This window comes from Vitis riparia, chromosome 12 (genome assembly GCF_004353265.1).
Source record: "Vitis riparia cultivar Riparia Gloire de Montpellier isolate 1030 chromosome 12, EGFV_Vit.rip_1.0, whole genome shotgun sequence".
Taxonomy (NCBI): Eukaryota; Viridiplantae; Streptophyta; class Magnoliopsida; order Vitales; family Vitaceae; genus Vitis; species Vitis riparia.
The window spans coordinates 21,496,851-21,509,969 of record NC_048442.1 but is presented as its reverse complement, the minus strand read 5'-3'; the positions used below and the strand labels follow the sequence as shown (position 1 = coordinate 21,509,969).

The 13,119-nt window shown below is 34.5% G+C and overlaps 1 protein-coding gene across 10 annotated transcripts; it reads left to right on the top strand.

Annotated features, from left to right (window-relative positions):
• Positions 1–3,298: 3,298 nt before the first annotated feature.
• Positions 3,299–11,378, top strand: LOC117926907 (E3 ubiquitin ligase BIG BROTHER-related-like). 10 transcript variants are annotated; one of them, XM_034846225.1, is made up of 10 exons: positions 3,299–3,478; positions 4,414–4,466; positions 4,666–4,778; positions 4,916–5,060; positions 5,190–5,403; positions 7,554–7,609; positions 7,706–7,750; positions 7,916–8,046; positions 10,557–10,665; positions 11,040–11,378. In XM_034846225.1, the coding sequence occupies exons 4-10, from the start codon at positions 4,962–4,964 to the stop codon at positions 11,082–11,084; spliced, it is 699 nt and encodes a 232-aa protein (XP_034702116.1). In that variant the 5' UTR covers positions 3,299–3,478; positions 4,414–4,466; positions 4,666–4,778; positions 4,916–4,961; the 3' UTR covers positions 11,085–11,378. The 10 variants fall into 10 exon arrangements, with proteins under 10 accessions (XP_034702116.1, XP_034702122.1, XP_034702119.1 ...); XM_034846231.1 differs by having other exon boundaries at positions 3,300–3,478; positions 4,418–4,466; positions 4,706–4,778; positions 4,907–5,060; XM_034846228.1 differs by having other exon boundaries at positions 3,300–3,478; positions 4,418–4,466; positions 4,686–4,778; positions 4,907–5,060.
• Positions 11,379–13,119: the final 1,741 nt, after the last annotated feature.

Below are 13,119 nucleotides of genomic sequence, written 5' to 3'. Positions count from 1 at the left end.
TGGGTTTTCGTCTAGAGATCAATTCATGAATAGTGTCTGTGTTGCTAGTAAAAATATGGCCTTTAGTTTTCACAGTTGTGCTTCTCTTTTTCTTGAGCATTTTAGACTGCTAATTACACTCCCCAGTTGTATGAATTACCACGTTGTCATTCTCTTTTTCTTTAATTTCAATAATAAAAATTTATTCTCTCAATTTGCATCTTCTCCTTTGGTCATCATCATTGCATAAAGGACTAGAAAACAAGAATACCTTAGACTTTTCAACAGATAAACAAGTAGCTGCCTTATTGGAATTGTCAAGTTGATCATAGCAATAAACTTGAAATTCGAACACATGGCTTTTAAAATAGAGGAGTGAGGTGATGGGGATAGTGCTTCAATCAATGGAAGCAAGACAAGTTATCACTCACATGGTACAAATTTCTTTTAAACCAAGTTTCCAAATTTTCAAGGTGAGAATCCTAGTGGATGGATTTAGAAATGTGACATTTTTAAAAAATTAATGGAATTGGGGATTATGAGAAGGTAGGATTGGCTTCCTTACATTTAGAAGGAAGGGCTTGGAATGGTTTCAAGGTTACGAGGCTAGTAACAAGGAACTCAATTGGGCACGATTTTCTATATATGTTGTTCTAGATTTGACCCTAGTGATTATGACAACTTTATTGGGCAAATAACCAAATTGAAAGAAGTTGCTATGGTTATAGCATACCAAGAGAAGTTTGAAGTACTATGGCTAGAACTAGTGGGTCACAAGAGGAATGTCTTTGTCCAATATTTAATTAGTGGTTTGAAATAGGCGATTAATATTCAAGTCACCATGTTTCAACTAAACACGCTAACCCAAACCATTGGGTTAACCTTGTTGTAGAAAGGGGCAATAGAGGCAATTTTCAAGAAAGTTAAGGACTCTAATGGAGATGGGAGAGTACAATAAACTTTATGGGAATTAGAATGACCAATTACAACCCATTAAGATGATTTCATTCGCAAATATGCAAAAGAGACATAAAAAAACTTTGTTATTGTTGTGATGAGAAGTATGAGTTTGACCATAAATATAAAAGAAAACAATATTTTTTTTGTTAAATGGTCATGAAAGTGAAGGGGAAGCGACATATGAAGTTGAAAATGATATTAGGAAGGAAGATCTCATTAGATCATGAGGATCTGTAGCAACATTAAAAAGAAGGTCATCACTATACTAATTAACTCGGGAAGTACCCATAATTTCCTTGATCCCATAGTGGCCACAAGAACCGGATACTTGATGCAAACTACCAACCCCATGAAGGTGACAGTGATAGATGAAACTAGAATTACTAATAATGCTTTGCAGGCAATTGACATGGAACACACAAGGGAAGAAATTTCAGACAGATTTGAGGCTTACACCTTTTTGGGTGGGTGCAATGTAGTATTATGAATTAAATGGCTAGCTAAATTGAGACTTATATTATGGGATTCCAAGAATTTGAGAATGAAATTTATTGTTAATGGAAGGAAATTTGCGTTAAGAGGTGCGACAACAGGTCCCAACAAGTTAGTTTCAATAGATCGAATTCAAAAGGATTTAAGACATATATCTTAATAATCTACAATTCAAATTTTTATTATACAAGAGGATGAAGAAAATAAAGTTGAAAGGGAATAATAGGGCAATTGTCTAACTCATTTCCAAAAGACGTAATATGGAAAGATATTTACAAGATTCAACAAAAAATTTCGCAGGCTCAATCTTAAGAACAAGGCTTCTTTATGTTTGCTTTTTTTTTTTTTTTATCTAGTTTCCTTATTTTAATTTAGTCTTCTTGTTTCATCATGCTAGGGAAAGTGTAATGGGAAAGGTACAAAAGTGATCTCAATAAAAAAAAAAAAAATATATATATATATATAGTCTCTCAATTTGCATCTTCCTTGGGGCACAAGCCTTCTAGAATCTATCCAATCCATCCAAGTTTGGTAGCACTCATTTTAGATGATGCTGGCGCTTTATTTAAAAAAGCTGCACAATCAATTTTAGAGGGGTGGTGTTCGAATGCTGGATTCACTTCGTACTTTGTGGGATTTGTGATAAAGGCAAACCATTCCGTGTGATTGCCTACAAGAGAATCAAATATTAATGAGCACTGTTGGCTTACGGCTGCTCGTGCCTATGAGGAATAAAGGTACTTTGGTCATTTTAGGTCATACTTAATTATTAAAAAAGAGAGAAAAAAAAAAAAAAACAGGTCGGCTTGGTTATAAAGTGAATATGGAAAGTGGAATGCTAACGTCTTTTGACTTACTTCCTTGGAAACAAACAAAAAATGCAAAATGTCAAGACCTCTAAAACTAATGGTGAAGTTCCTTTCATGGCAAAGTAGCCTTTCCTCCCTATGTTTGGCTTCTTCGATACTTTTTCTATGCTTTTTCGATATTTATTAAAACAATATTATCAATCAAATAATGTTATATACGCATTTTTAGATCCAACTTTTTATACCCGATTTATTTATTTTCTTATATCTTGATTTTATTCGTTTATAGCATCGTTAAATGGTTTAAATCTTATTATGTATGTTTATTAGTCACCATTACTATTATGCCTTAAGAAGTTCAAAATTGACCCGTCATTTTACAACTGTGAGCATCGGATTTAGTAAGCTTGGAGACAAAAGTTCTCAAACAAATCATGCACTTAAAAAAGCCATGCCATAATTTACTGTGAAGATAAAGATATTGTTTTTATGTGTCATAATCAAAAGTTTGTAATGGTAGGTGGCCCCATCAGTGGACTAACCTTGTCACTACCCACCACATATAATTGGTTACCAATTTTCAAACTTCCCAAAATCAAATTAATTAATGGATAAATAGTTATTCCAAAAGCTTGACTTGATGCTTCCTTTTCATCAAGTCAATGGAGACATCCCAGTATCCCAAAATCAGTTGATTTTTTTAACAGTCACCAAAATCCTTGGCATCAAGAATTTGCCTGTGAATATGGAAAACAATGAGTTCAATACCCAAAAAAATTTTTTGAAGTGCAGTTTTATTGTCTATAAGGATAGAAAACTGTTTTGAAAAACAGTTACCACACATGCTTGTAACTTCCAGCTCCCATAATGATGAGAGGTGAGTGTGTGGAGTGGGTTCATAGTCAGCTACATCGTACAGTAGCAAGTAAGGATGGGCCATGGCTCATGGTGAGATCTGAAAACAAGGGAGAAAGGTGGAAAGAGAAAAGGGTTTTATTTTGTAAAGGCCCCTTAGGGCCTTGGGTGTATCTGCCTGTCCTTTGCATGATATCTTCAATCAAATTGTGCTTGACAAAGTGGAGTGGACCCCATTCCTCCTTTTTTCCCACCACCTTCCAACACCCAATATTATCATCACTTTCTCTTCTGTACTCTCTACACTTCCAGTTTGGTTCTGACTTCAAAAGCTGTGGAGTGAAGAACCCACATCACTTCATCATCATCGCCTCTGTAAAAAGGTGCTTTTCATCTCCATCATTTGTGAAATTCCCAGTTTCCCAGAAGAGTTGAGAGTCAATTCTTAAACCCATTTTAATTTTACTGCTTAATTAATGATTTTGATCCTGAAATGGTTTTTCTTTCTTTCCTTCTTTTGGGGTAGAATTTTTTTCATGCATAATTTTTGAAGATCTTGCCTTGTCCTTCCTTTAGGGTGTTCTGGGTTTTTCATTTATTGCGGTGTCTTAATGAAGTTGTGAGAAAAGGGTCTGTTCCAAGTCATCTTACACCAATGAAGACCCTAATTTTTCAAAGAAAATATTGATTTGGTTATGATATTTCATGGGTTTGTTCCTAATTTGTGAATTTTGAACGGGCCATTAACCCATCCCGCAATCTTCATTGATGCTCTCTTCTTCATTATATGCGAAAATTATTGGTTTTCTGTGATTAATGTCTCTGTATCTTCATTAAATGGGTAAGAAATTTGCCTCTACTTTTTTTTATCTTTCACTTGTGTCAAGGATATAGGTCAGTTCTAAGTCGTTTGACCTGTGAGCTAGACAATCTGTGAGTCTTAAAACAGGTGGGAAAGGGGAAATTTTGAAGACACAGACCCTAGTTGTCAAAGAAGTGTTTTTAAAAAATGTTTGGGTGCTAATATATTTAGCTGGGTTTCTTCCCGTATATGAATCTTGCAGGTGTGGTTACTCCAGTTTATAATCTCCATTTTGGTCATTCTGATAGTCATTTTGTGTAGAATTATAGTCCATTGAAAGACCCATAACTTTTTTTTTTTTTTCTATATTTTTTTAATTCAGAAATCTTCCTGTATCATGCTTGAGACTTTTGTTTGGAGTTCATTAATGATATCTCTTATTTTTTTCATTCTGAATTTTCATTAAAATCTCATTAGCACCTGGATCTCTTTCCATTACTGCTTCTGTTTGTGAAGGCAGGGTTAATGCTAAGTCATCTCACATGCAACAGCATCATTCTTCATCATTTGTAAGTTTCCGAGTGCTGAATAGGGTTTGATTGATTAGAAAAAATATAGTTTGATTTTAATCATGAATTCAGGCCATGTACTCTTTTAATAGTTTATCATATTCTTGAATCTCAGTAGTGTATGTGTATGACAGTTTAGTTATTTCTTTTTGCATCACCTGTAAATATTTCATTATGGGTATTGAAATATTGTCTTCAGTAATATCTTCAAGTGATTAGATAAGGGTCATCTCTACCAGCATGGCAGTCAATACATGTGTCTCAGGAGAGGAGTGAACATGCCCAGAACCTAGTACTCGAGAGAGTGATTAGGTATTGACATCTTTCTGAATGGCATTTTTCTTTAGAGTTTGAATTTCTACTTTTTCTGTCTGTTTTTGCTTAATTTATGTTCTTACTTTGTGTTTGACTGATATATAATAACCAAAACTGGCTGCAAGACAAGGTAGAACCCTTGCTGGAGAGTTAGTGACTTCTTGAAATCTGTCAGTCCTTATGGTGGACCAACAAGTGGAATTCCTAGCTGATTTTGCTGAGAAATTTAAAGAATTTTCCCCTGATCATGACAGTTTTGATGATTTTCTTCAAGACCAGGTACTTAAAACTTCAGCATTTTTCCCCAATTAGTGCAGGGAAGACGCTTAAATCAATTTATGTTGGACAATCATGTTATCAATTTTTACATTTAGAGGATCCTGTTCATGTTACTTCAATTAATTGCAGGAAATTGTTTATCAATCATTACAAGCTAGCGGCCAGAATAACAGAAATAGTAATGATGATCATTGTGACCAAGAGTCCAGATATTTAGAAGACGGTCAATCTTCAAATGCTGAAAGTGTTGAATTTCAGCTAGCTTTTGATGAAGCTATTGCTAGATCCTTGGAGGAAGACTTTGTGAATGTATCCATCTCTGAACCCAGTGGAACTGCTGAAGGTAAAATAAGTAATTTTCTCTTCCATATGAGTCTTTGGTGGCAGTTGCTAAATTTGTTAGGTTCTTTTCAAACAATTTTCTACAACTTTGCTTGGCATATAACATATTGCTGTCATAATTGATTTCCCAGCCTATATTTTAATGGGATGAGTGCAATTAATTTGGTTCTAGGGATGCTTTGAAGGTGGACTATTGTTTGGCATGTATTCATATAAAGTTACAGATTAATGTTCTACTGCCAAATTACCCAATTTTCTCAAAATGCTCATAGCTTTTAAAGCCTTTCAGAGAAGCAAAGTGATGGCTATACCAGAAAATCTATGCACCTCAGCAATCTTTCAATGTGTATTTCGTACTTAAGTTTTGATATTGTTGTTGCCAAATTAGTCACAAATCCTAAACTCCAAAGAAAATTTGTTGTCAAGAGGACTTCATTATAAGAAAATACTTATTAAACTAGAAAGAAAAGGGAAAACATTAAATTTTGATTCAAGTGTGAAGATATGAAACTAATTTATGATAATATGAAAACTGTTGCTAGCAATTCATTTTTGAAACGTCACATCTTCCTTTTTTTGTTTGTTTGTTTGGTATGGTGAGTTGAAGAGATGAGAGACTATCCTTAGGTTGGAAATTTGTATGTGTCATCAATCAGGTTGTTGCCTGGTCTCCATCATTGAAGTCAAATACAAACTGCACCATCACCTCTGACCTTCTGCCAAGATATGGGCAGAAGGTTGGTTGAAGCACATTGTGGAGCAGGTGAGCCATTATGTAAAGGAATCCAAGGATTTCTTTCTCAGTTGGTTTTTTGTTTCTCAGCCGATAGAGTCTTGCCTTCTTTCAGAAAACTTGATTCTCTGCCTATAAGTTGTCCTCTCCTATTTATTGATGAGAATACCTGGAGGGGGATGTTGCGACAACCAATGTATAGGTACTGATATGGGTTGACAAATTTGTACTTGCTATTAGGTCTTGATTTTGGTAATGATACTCTATATATGGCGTAGATAATTGCTTTACCTTTAAAGGGACATCAGTCCATAATAGTCTCAAACAGACTGCATATTGGCAGCCAGTGTCCAGGTCCTTACATAATCTTATTAGGTAAAAAAGAAAAAAAAACAAAGCAACAACAATCTTTCCCGATACTAAGCCAGTGGTAGCCATGCCTCAAATTAGCCATCTCGTCTATGCTGCAGAGTTACTAATCTGGCTATTGGTGTTACACTGGGTTCATGTTTGGCTCAGATCTGAAATGCATGGGCAGCTATCTGGCAATATTTAGGTGGTTATTTGACCCTTTCAAGTATAATATTGGCTTTTTTTTGCACTGATATAACATCTCCTTGGTCTGGGCAATGATTTATTAAATCTTTCTAGGTACCTTATATATTGTTGGATGTCCTTAGTGTATTCTCACCATTGATATCCCTTGTTGTCATATTTTGGTACCATGGCCTGGTGAGTCTATGCCATTTGATATTTTAAGATATATTTCAGGACTCTGATCTCTGAGGTGTGTTATTCTTATCATGGGAAACCAATGTAGGCATGAACAGGGATACACTTTGGTGGGAATTTGTTAAAATTAGAAAGCCAATTTGGAATATTCATTCATGATGGAGTCTTATTATCCTGTTAAAGGATTCTTAATATCCTAATTGTTGTCATTTCCAACATCCTGAGCCCATGTTTCAACTTGGCAGACTCCCCTGCACTAACAACCTCAACATTCCCTCTCTCTCCCCCCTCTCCAACTGCCCTCTTAATTGCTTCCACACAAATCCTTCCTGACTCTGCCCTGATTCCAAATTTTGAACTGGTTAAATTTGCTGAATTTTTTTTCTATTATTATTATTCCTTTTTGGGAGGAAGGGGTTTGGCATACCTTTGGTTAGTTTTGTTAGCAAATGAGATATATTTTCAAAGTTTAATTTTATACCTTCTTGGTTGAATTGGATCAAGTGAAAGAATAATATTTAGATTAAGACTGTTCAATTTTTCTGTATTCCCACTTCACTCTTGAAGTTCACTATGCATTGCAATTCATTCTTCAAGCTCCTACCATTATAACTAATTGTGAGATGTTTGGGTTTTTCAAGCAAATATCACTGCTAATAACCCCATTTTTTTTACATATCCTTCAGGGGACACAGAAGTTACTGAGAATGCGGAAGTTCGTTCTGTTGAAACTTCTGTTCCAGTAAATACTATATGACTTTCTAATACCCTAGTTAACATTTCTTGTGTCTTGAAGCTGTGATCCATATGTGATACTAGGCATTTTTGCTCAATGCAGGCTGTGAATCAAGATAACATTAATCCAGATGATATGACTTATGAGGTGGGCTCACTGATGTGACTGCAGTGTTACATATGTAAATTGTGATTCAAATCAAAATGCCCCTAGATTCCTAATGTTCCTGCATAGTGGTCCAAATGATCATATACAACAAAGTCATGTGCATTGGCCTACTGATGTATCTGTGTTTTTTTTCTCTTGTGTTAGGAATTGCAAACATTGGGAGAATCCATTGGTGTTGAGAGCAAAGGTCTGTCAGTGAAGCAGATTGCGAGTTTGCAACGTACCAAGTTCAAAGAAAAGAAGGGGTTCTTTACGACTAAAAGAATCCATAAGGAGTAAGATTCATCTAAGTCTCCTCATTACATGGCATTATATGACAGAACAGAAGCTAAAAGAAAGGGGAAGAAAAGAGTAAAAAAATCACGCCTGGAAAACAACAAGCTTATTTCCAATGAAGAAGCTCAAAATTGTGAAATCCTTGTAGGCCTATGTAGTGAGATAACCTTGAGCAACACATGACATGATCATATATGCTAATAAAGAGAAGCCTGATGGGCTATTAAATCAATTATTAAACTTCCCTTTCATTCAAATAAATAAATAAATAAAGCCACTAATATCATTCATCTGCATTGCTACATGAAGGATGGTTCCTACTTATATTGGGACTGAACTCATCTTGATATACATATCAGCGCAAGTATTGGGGAAGTTAAATGCATTACGATTGAATCCAATTGCCCTTCTCTCTCTCTCTCTCTCTCTCTCTCTCTCTTTCTCTCTATGTGAGTTCTGCTTGTGAATTGAGCACATGCCACCCACCCTTATATCCATGTACCAACTGCATGAGCCCATAATCATGTATCTGGGAAAGAAGATGAATAACTTGAAGAACGCATACAAACAATTGATATATATACTAAGTGATCTATATCAGAGTTTGTTCTCATTTCTATTCACCAATTTTGGTGTAAAGGAGTTCATGCCAGCACTATGGCTCCTCTAGGATGAGGCATAAACCATGCACTTCTGATTTTCAACTCTTAACTCCTTACTATTCCAGTCCATTGATATAGCTTGGGAAAAGAACACCATTGAAGTGGGTTTACCCATGTCTGGTTCCTCTCTTTTTAAAAATATTTTTACTCATTTATTTGCTTGATAGCAGTAAATTGTCTAATATTCACAACAATCAAAGAGCAGATAAAATTGTTCATTTAGATTTACTATTCTTGTTAACTGGAGCTAGATTTTTTGAATTAAGATTAATGTTGATTGTGTTATGGATGGAGAATGATTTCCATTTTGATGAGAAGAATTTGTGTCATGATTTCTTTTTGCCCAAAGTCTCATGTTACATAGAAGAAATTATGTTTTGACTGAAACTGTGGATGACTTTTAACATATTGGACTTTGGATTAACATTACTAATGTTAGTTGTGATCTTAAATTAGTTATATTGCCGTATACTATTTTACACATAGACAAAATGCACAAGATTATATATTACAATTTATGGGATTATTTTGTGCTTGAATTTATTGTCATAAATCAATTTGAACTTGAATAGAAAGTTGAAAAAGGGGAATTTCTTATGCCTTTAAGAGGAGTGAAGTTTGAACTTGATTACTGCATTGTTGGGTATTTTAGTTGACAAAATGTTTATACTGAATGAAGCCCAAGATTTTTGAAGCATTGTTTGTGTACTAGTTACAGCCTACATTGCTGTTGAAACTTGGATGATATATGATTCTATCCTACTTAATTCTCTGAGTGGTTGATTTCTGTAATAGAAATTTAATTTTGTGGGTTTAATTAAATTTTATAAAAGGCTGTTGAATGAAATTAATGTTAAATAATTGATGACTTAATGGAAAAAAAAAATTACTCATTTTCATAGCGAAATGACATCATTTGCCCTATCATTTAAGCCCATAAGCAAGTGTTCGGTGGAGAAATGAATAACATGAAGGTTTATGCACATGCTCACATGCACACATGTAGCTCATATTTATGATTTTTCTTATTTTTACTGGGCAATTGGGTGAGGTTATTTTGCTGTATAGGTGTTTGTGGCAGCACTTCTATTGGGTTATATTCATCACATGTATATCAAGATATTTTTATAATTTTGGTTATTATTTTACTGGGCAATTGGGTAAGATCACTTTGCTGTATAGGACTAAATGACAGGACTCCTATGCAGTCATTGTATCACTGAAAAAGAACACTGCAGAACTGCCTGCATCGAGAGGGTGTATCTCTTCCTAGGACAGCTTGTTACATATGCTCCAATCCAGCCTTCTTTATTTCTATGTTAGGTTTTGATTTCTTAAAAGTATTACCATGTATTTGTTTCTCTGATAACATTCAATCTTCCCTAATAGTTTCAACAAGTGGAAACTTTTAGCTACTGATTTTGAAGCTGGTAAAATTTTGAGCCAACCAAGTTGATTCATAGCTTAGATCAGTACTTATGAGTAAAGGTCTGAACAAGCTCAGATGAGGTTCAGGGTGACCCACTGATTATCAGAAAACCTGGTTAACTATATGCAACTTGATTGTATCACGTATAAGCCAATTAAGACTTAAAACTGATCTTGTACCATCTGAGGTTCAACGAGGCATTAGAAAGTTAAAATTAGCTTTTTCAACTGACAAATAATCTTAGCTTTTCATTGCCTATTTTGAGTGGTCAATGTCCATGGTGTGCAGCCATTTGATTGTTCTGGAATTCATGCATATCCTTAAGACTGCAAAACTGGGAAATTTTCTAAACTAGCTGCAAGAGTTTCCTGCATTATTTATGAGATTCATGGTATTTTCTGATTAATTCTTTTGATAGGTGTGTTATATGCTGTGTGCAATTCAAGCACAACGAGGAGTTGATTACTTTGTCCTGCAAACATGACTATCACAAGGACTGCATTGCAAAGTGGCTGGAGATCAAAAAGGTACATTATAATGTTCAACGTTCTTCAGATTGACATTCGTTCCTTGGTCCTTGTTTAGCATTGGCTGCTAGTAGTCACGAAATCTCCTAGAAATAAACTATGTTGTTCACTGAATATGAAGGTTTTGTATCTCTGATGAAATTCAGGGTAGTGTTTGAATTCACACAGATTTTAGACTAAGGATTTAAATTTGAGTCCCCAAATCCAAACTTCTTATGTCGAGATCCATGCAACTGAAGATTTAAATTAAAAGAATTGCTCAGGTTGTTGGTCGATTTATCGTGATTTCATCTTGTTCAAGAGTTTAAACATGTGAAAAATCACATGTTTCAATTCCAATAAGGTGCAATAATATTTCTCTCTTTCATATGCAGAACTGCCCTGTCTGCCAGAGGGAAGTGGAGCTGCCCGGTTTCTGATCAAGAGAGGCTTGCTGGATTCTGAAATTTGTTCATATGTAGATGAGGGTAGTCGTTTCTGGTTTCAAAATTTCCTTGAAGAGCAGTGAAAATTTTCGAACAACAGAACAGTATAAAATGTTTCTTCCTTTTAATGATGAATTGGGTTTCCTTGAGTCTTTCTCAAAATGAATGGTTTCAGGCGGGGCCAAGTTGGCTTGAGCGTTTGCAGTTGCATAGACAACAAACTTTGGTACATAATTTTAATTTTTTCAGATTAATGTATTGGCCTGAATTGAAGCTTTCTTTTGTTAAGTGTTTTCATACTTGCTCACATTCAACATAGGCTTTAAGAAACACCCTGATTTTCAGCTCCAATCTTGGGAACATCTCTTTGAATTCCTTATTTGGTCTGTCATCTTTTTTCAGCCCAAACAGTAAATGATGTTGCAAGGTGAGTAAGAGTGTGTTTGACAATGATTCTAAGAAACGTTCCTAACCTTTTTATTTTCAAGTGTTAGAAAGATTAAGAGTGCGTTTGGGATTGATCCTAAAAAGTGTTTCTAGCATTTTTAACACTTGAATGATAACAAATTTCAAGTATTAGAAATATTAAAAACGCTTCCAAAAATCACTACCAAACGGACTCTAAAAACGTTTCCTGAAATTACTACTAAACGGGTTTTAAAGTTGGGTGGAAATAAAATATATTTATATTTTTAAAGTTTGTTTTACATTGATTATAAGAAGTGCTTTTAGTTTAAAAAGTGGTTTTTTTTTTTTAAAAAAAATATTTCCATGTACATTGTTTCCTCTACTCATAGTTGTGTAGATGAGTTGGTGCAAATTGGTCATGTGCCCTACATGGATATTTGTTACCAGAGAACCTACTTAGGTTCTTATAAGAAGCAACCTCACTTCCATTCTCATATGAGTAAATCTATCAAGTGTGTCTTGCAACTAAACACACCACCCATAAACGATATGATATTCATTAAGAGTTTGTGCTCACCCTACCCCGTTATAGAATATGTACCATATGTACACCATAGGATGTACTCTCATATATAAATAGCTAATGGAGCACAACACAATCAACAAGTGACTTGTTATTATCCATGTTAACCTATTTCTTGGGATCTCCATTCATGTAAGTTGAGTTACCATTTCTCATGACTTTATATTAGACATGAGTCTCATCTCCTTTGATGTTTCTTCCATTAGTTTCTATTTAATGGTTTCATTAGAGGATCAACTAAATTCAACTTTGACTTAAAAAATAACGCACGATATTGTGCTTTAGACGTATATGTTTGTTCTTTCCATTATATATCTTGCTTTTAGCTTTGGTTATTATAGCCTAACTATCACAATGTGTAGGCATAGAGAGTGTTGATCTCATTCATAAAGGGATATCCATTAAGATGTTTTTTATTCAACTTCATAACTTAACTTCTTTAAAGCAATAAACTTAGTCTTCATAGTCAACCAAGTAATGTAAGTTTTCTTGGCAAACTTCTAAGAAACCATACCTCCTCTAAGGGTAAAGACTTGATGAAAGACCCTTTTTGAAGACATGTCCTTAACAAGAAAGAAATTAGAATAGAAATTAACAAAACGTTATTTTCATTATAGAATTTTAACTCAGTAGATTAAAGGACAAATCAAGGACATGAAAAACATTACAAAGAGAGACAATTAAGGGAGATAAAGGAAGTGAAATAGAACTAACACGATAAGTATAAAGTTGTTTTATCATTCCCAATTGTCACTTGGTCATTGCTAAGAGAAGAACTTTCAAGAATTGAGATTAGCTACATTTGGAGCAGGATGACGAGTGGTACTCAAATTGAGCAACCAAGCTTCATTGATCACATAGGAGTGGCCAACATAAAGTAGTGAGATTGGTTTGTGAATGATAGAAATTGGTATCAAACGGTTAATAGCGAGACATAACAACATGACCAAATTTACTAGAAATTTGACACTGTAGATTCAGAAATGTAATGTTATGTCCCATTTGAAGCGCTTCCTAAAATCACTAAAAAAAAAAATG

Excerpts from the sequence above, each read along its gene's own strand:
- LOC117926907 (XM_034846225.1), top strand. The coding sequence starts at position 4,962 with ATGGTGGACCAACAAGTGGAATTCCTAGCTGATTTTGCTGAGAAATTT. Across the intron at positions 5,061-5,189 it reads ATGATTTTCTTCAAGACCAG|GAAATTGTTTATCAATCATT; the intron begins GTACTTAAAACT and ends AATTAATTGCAG. Across the intron at positions 7,610-7,705 it reads CTGTTGAAACTTCTGTTCCA|GCTGTGAATCAAGATAACAT; the intron begins GTAAATACTATA and ends TGCTCAATGCAG.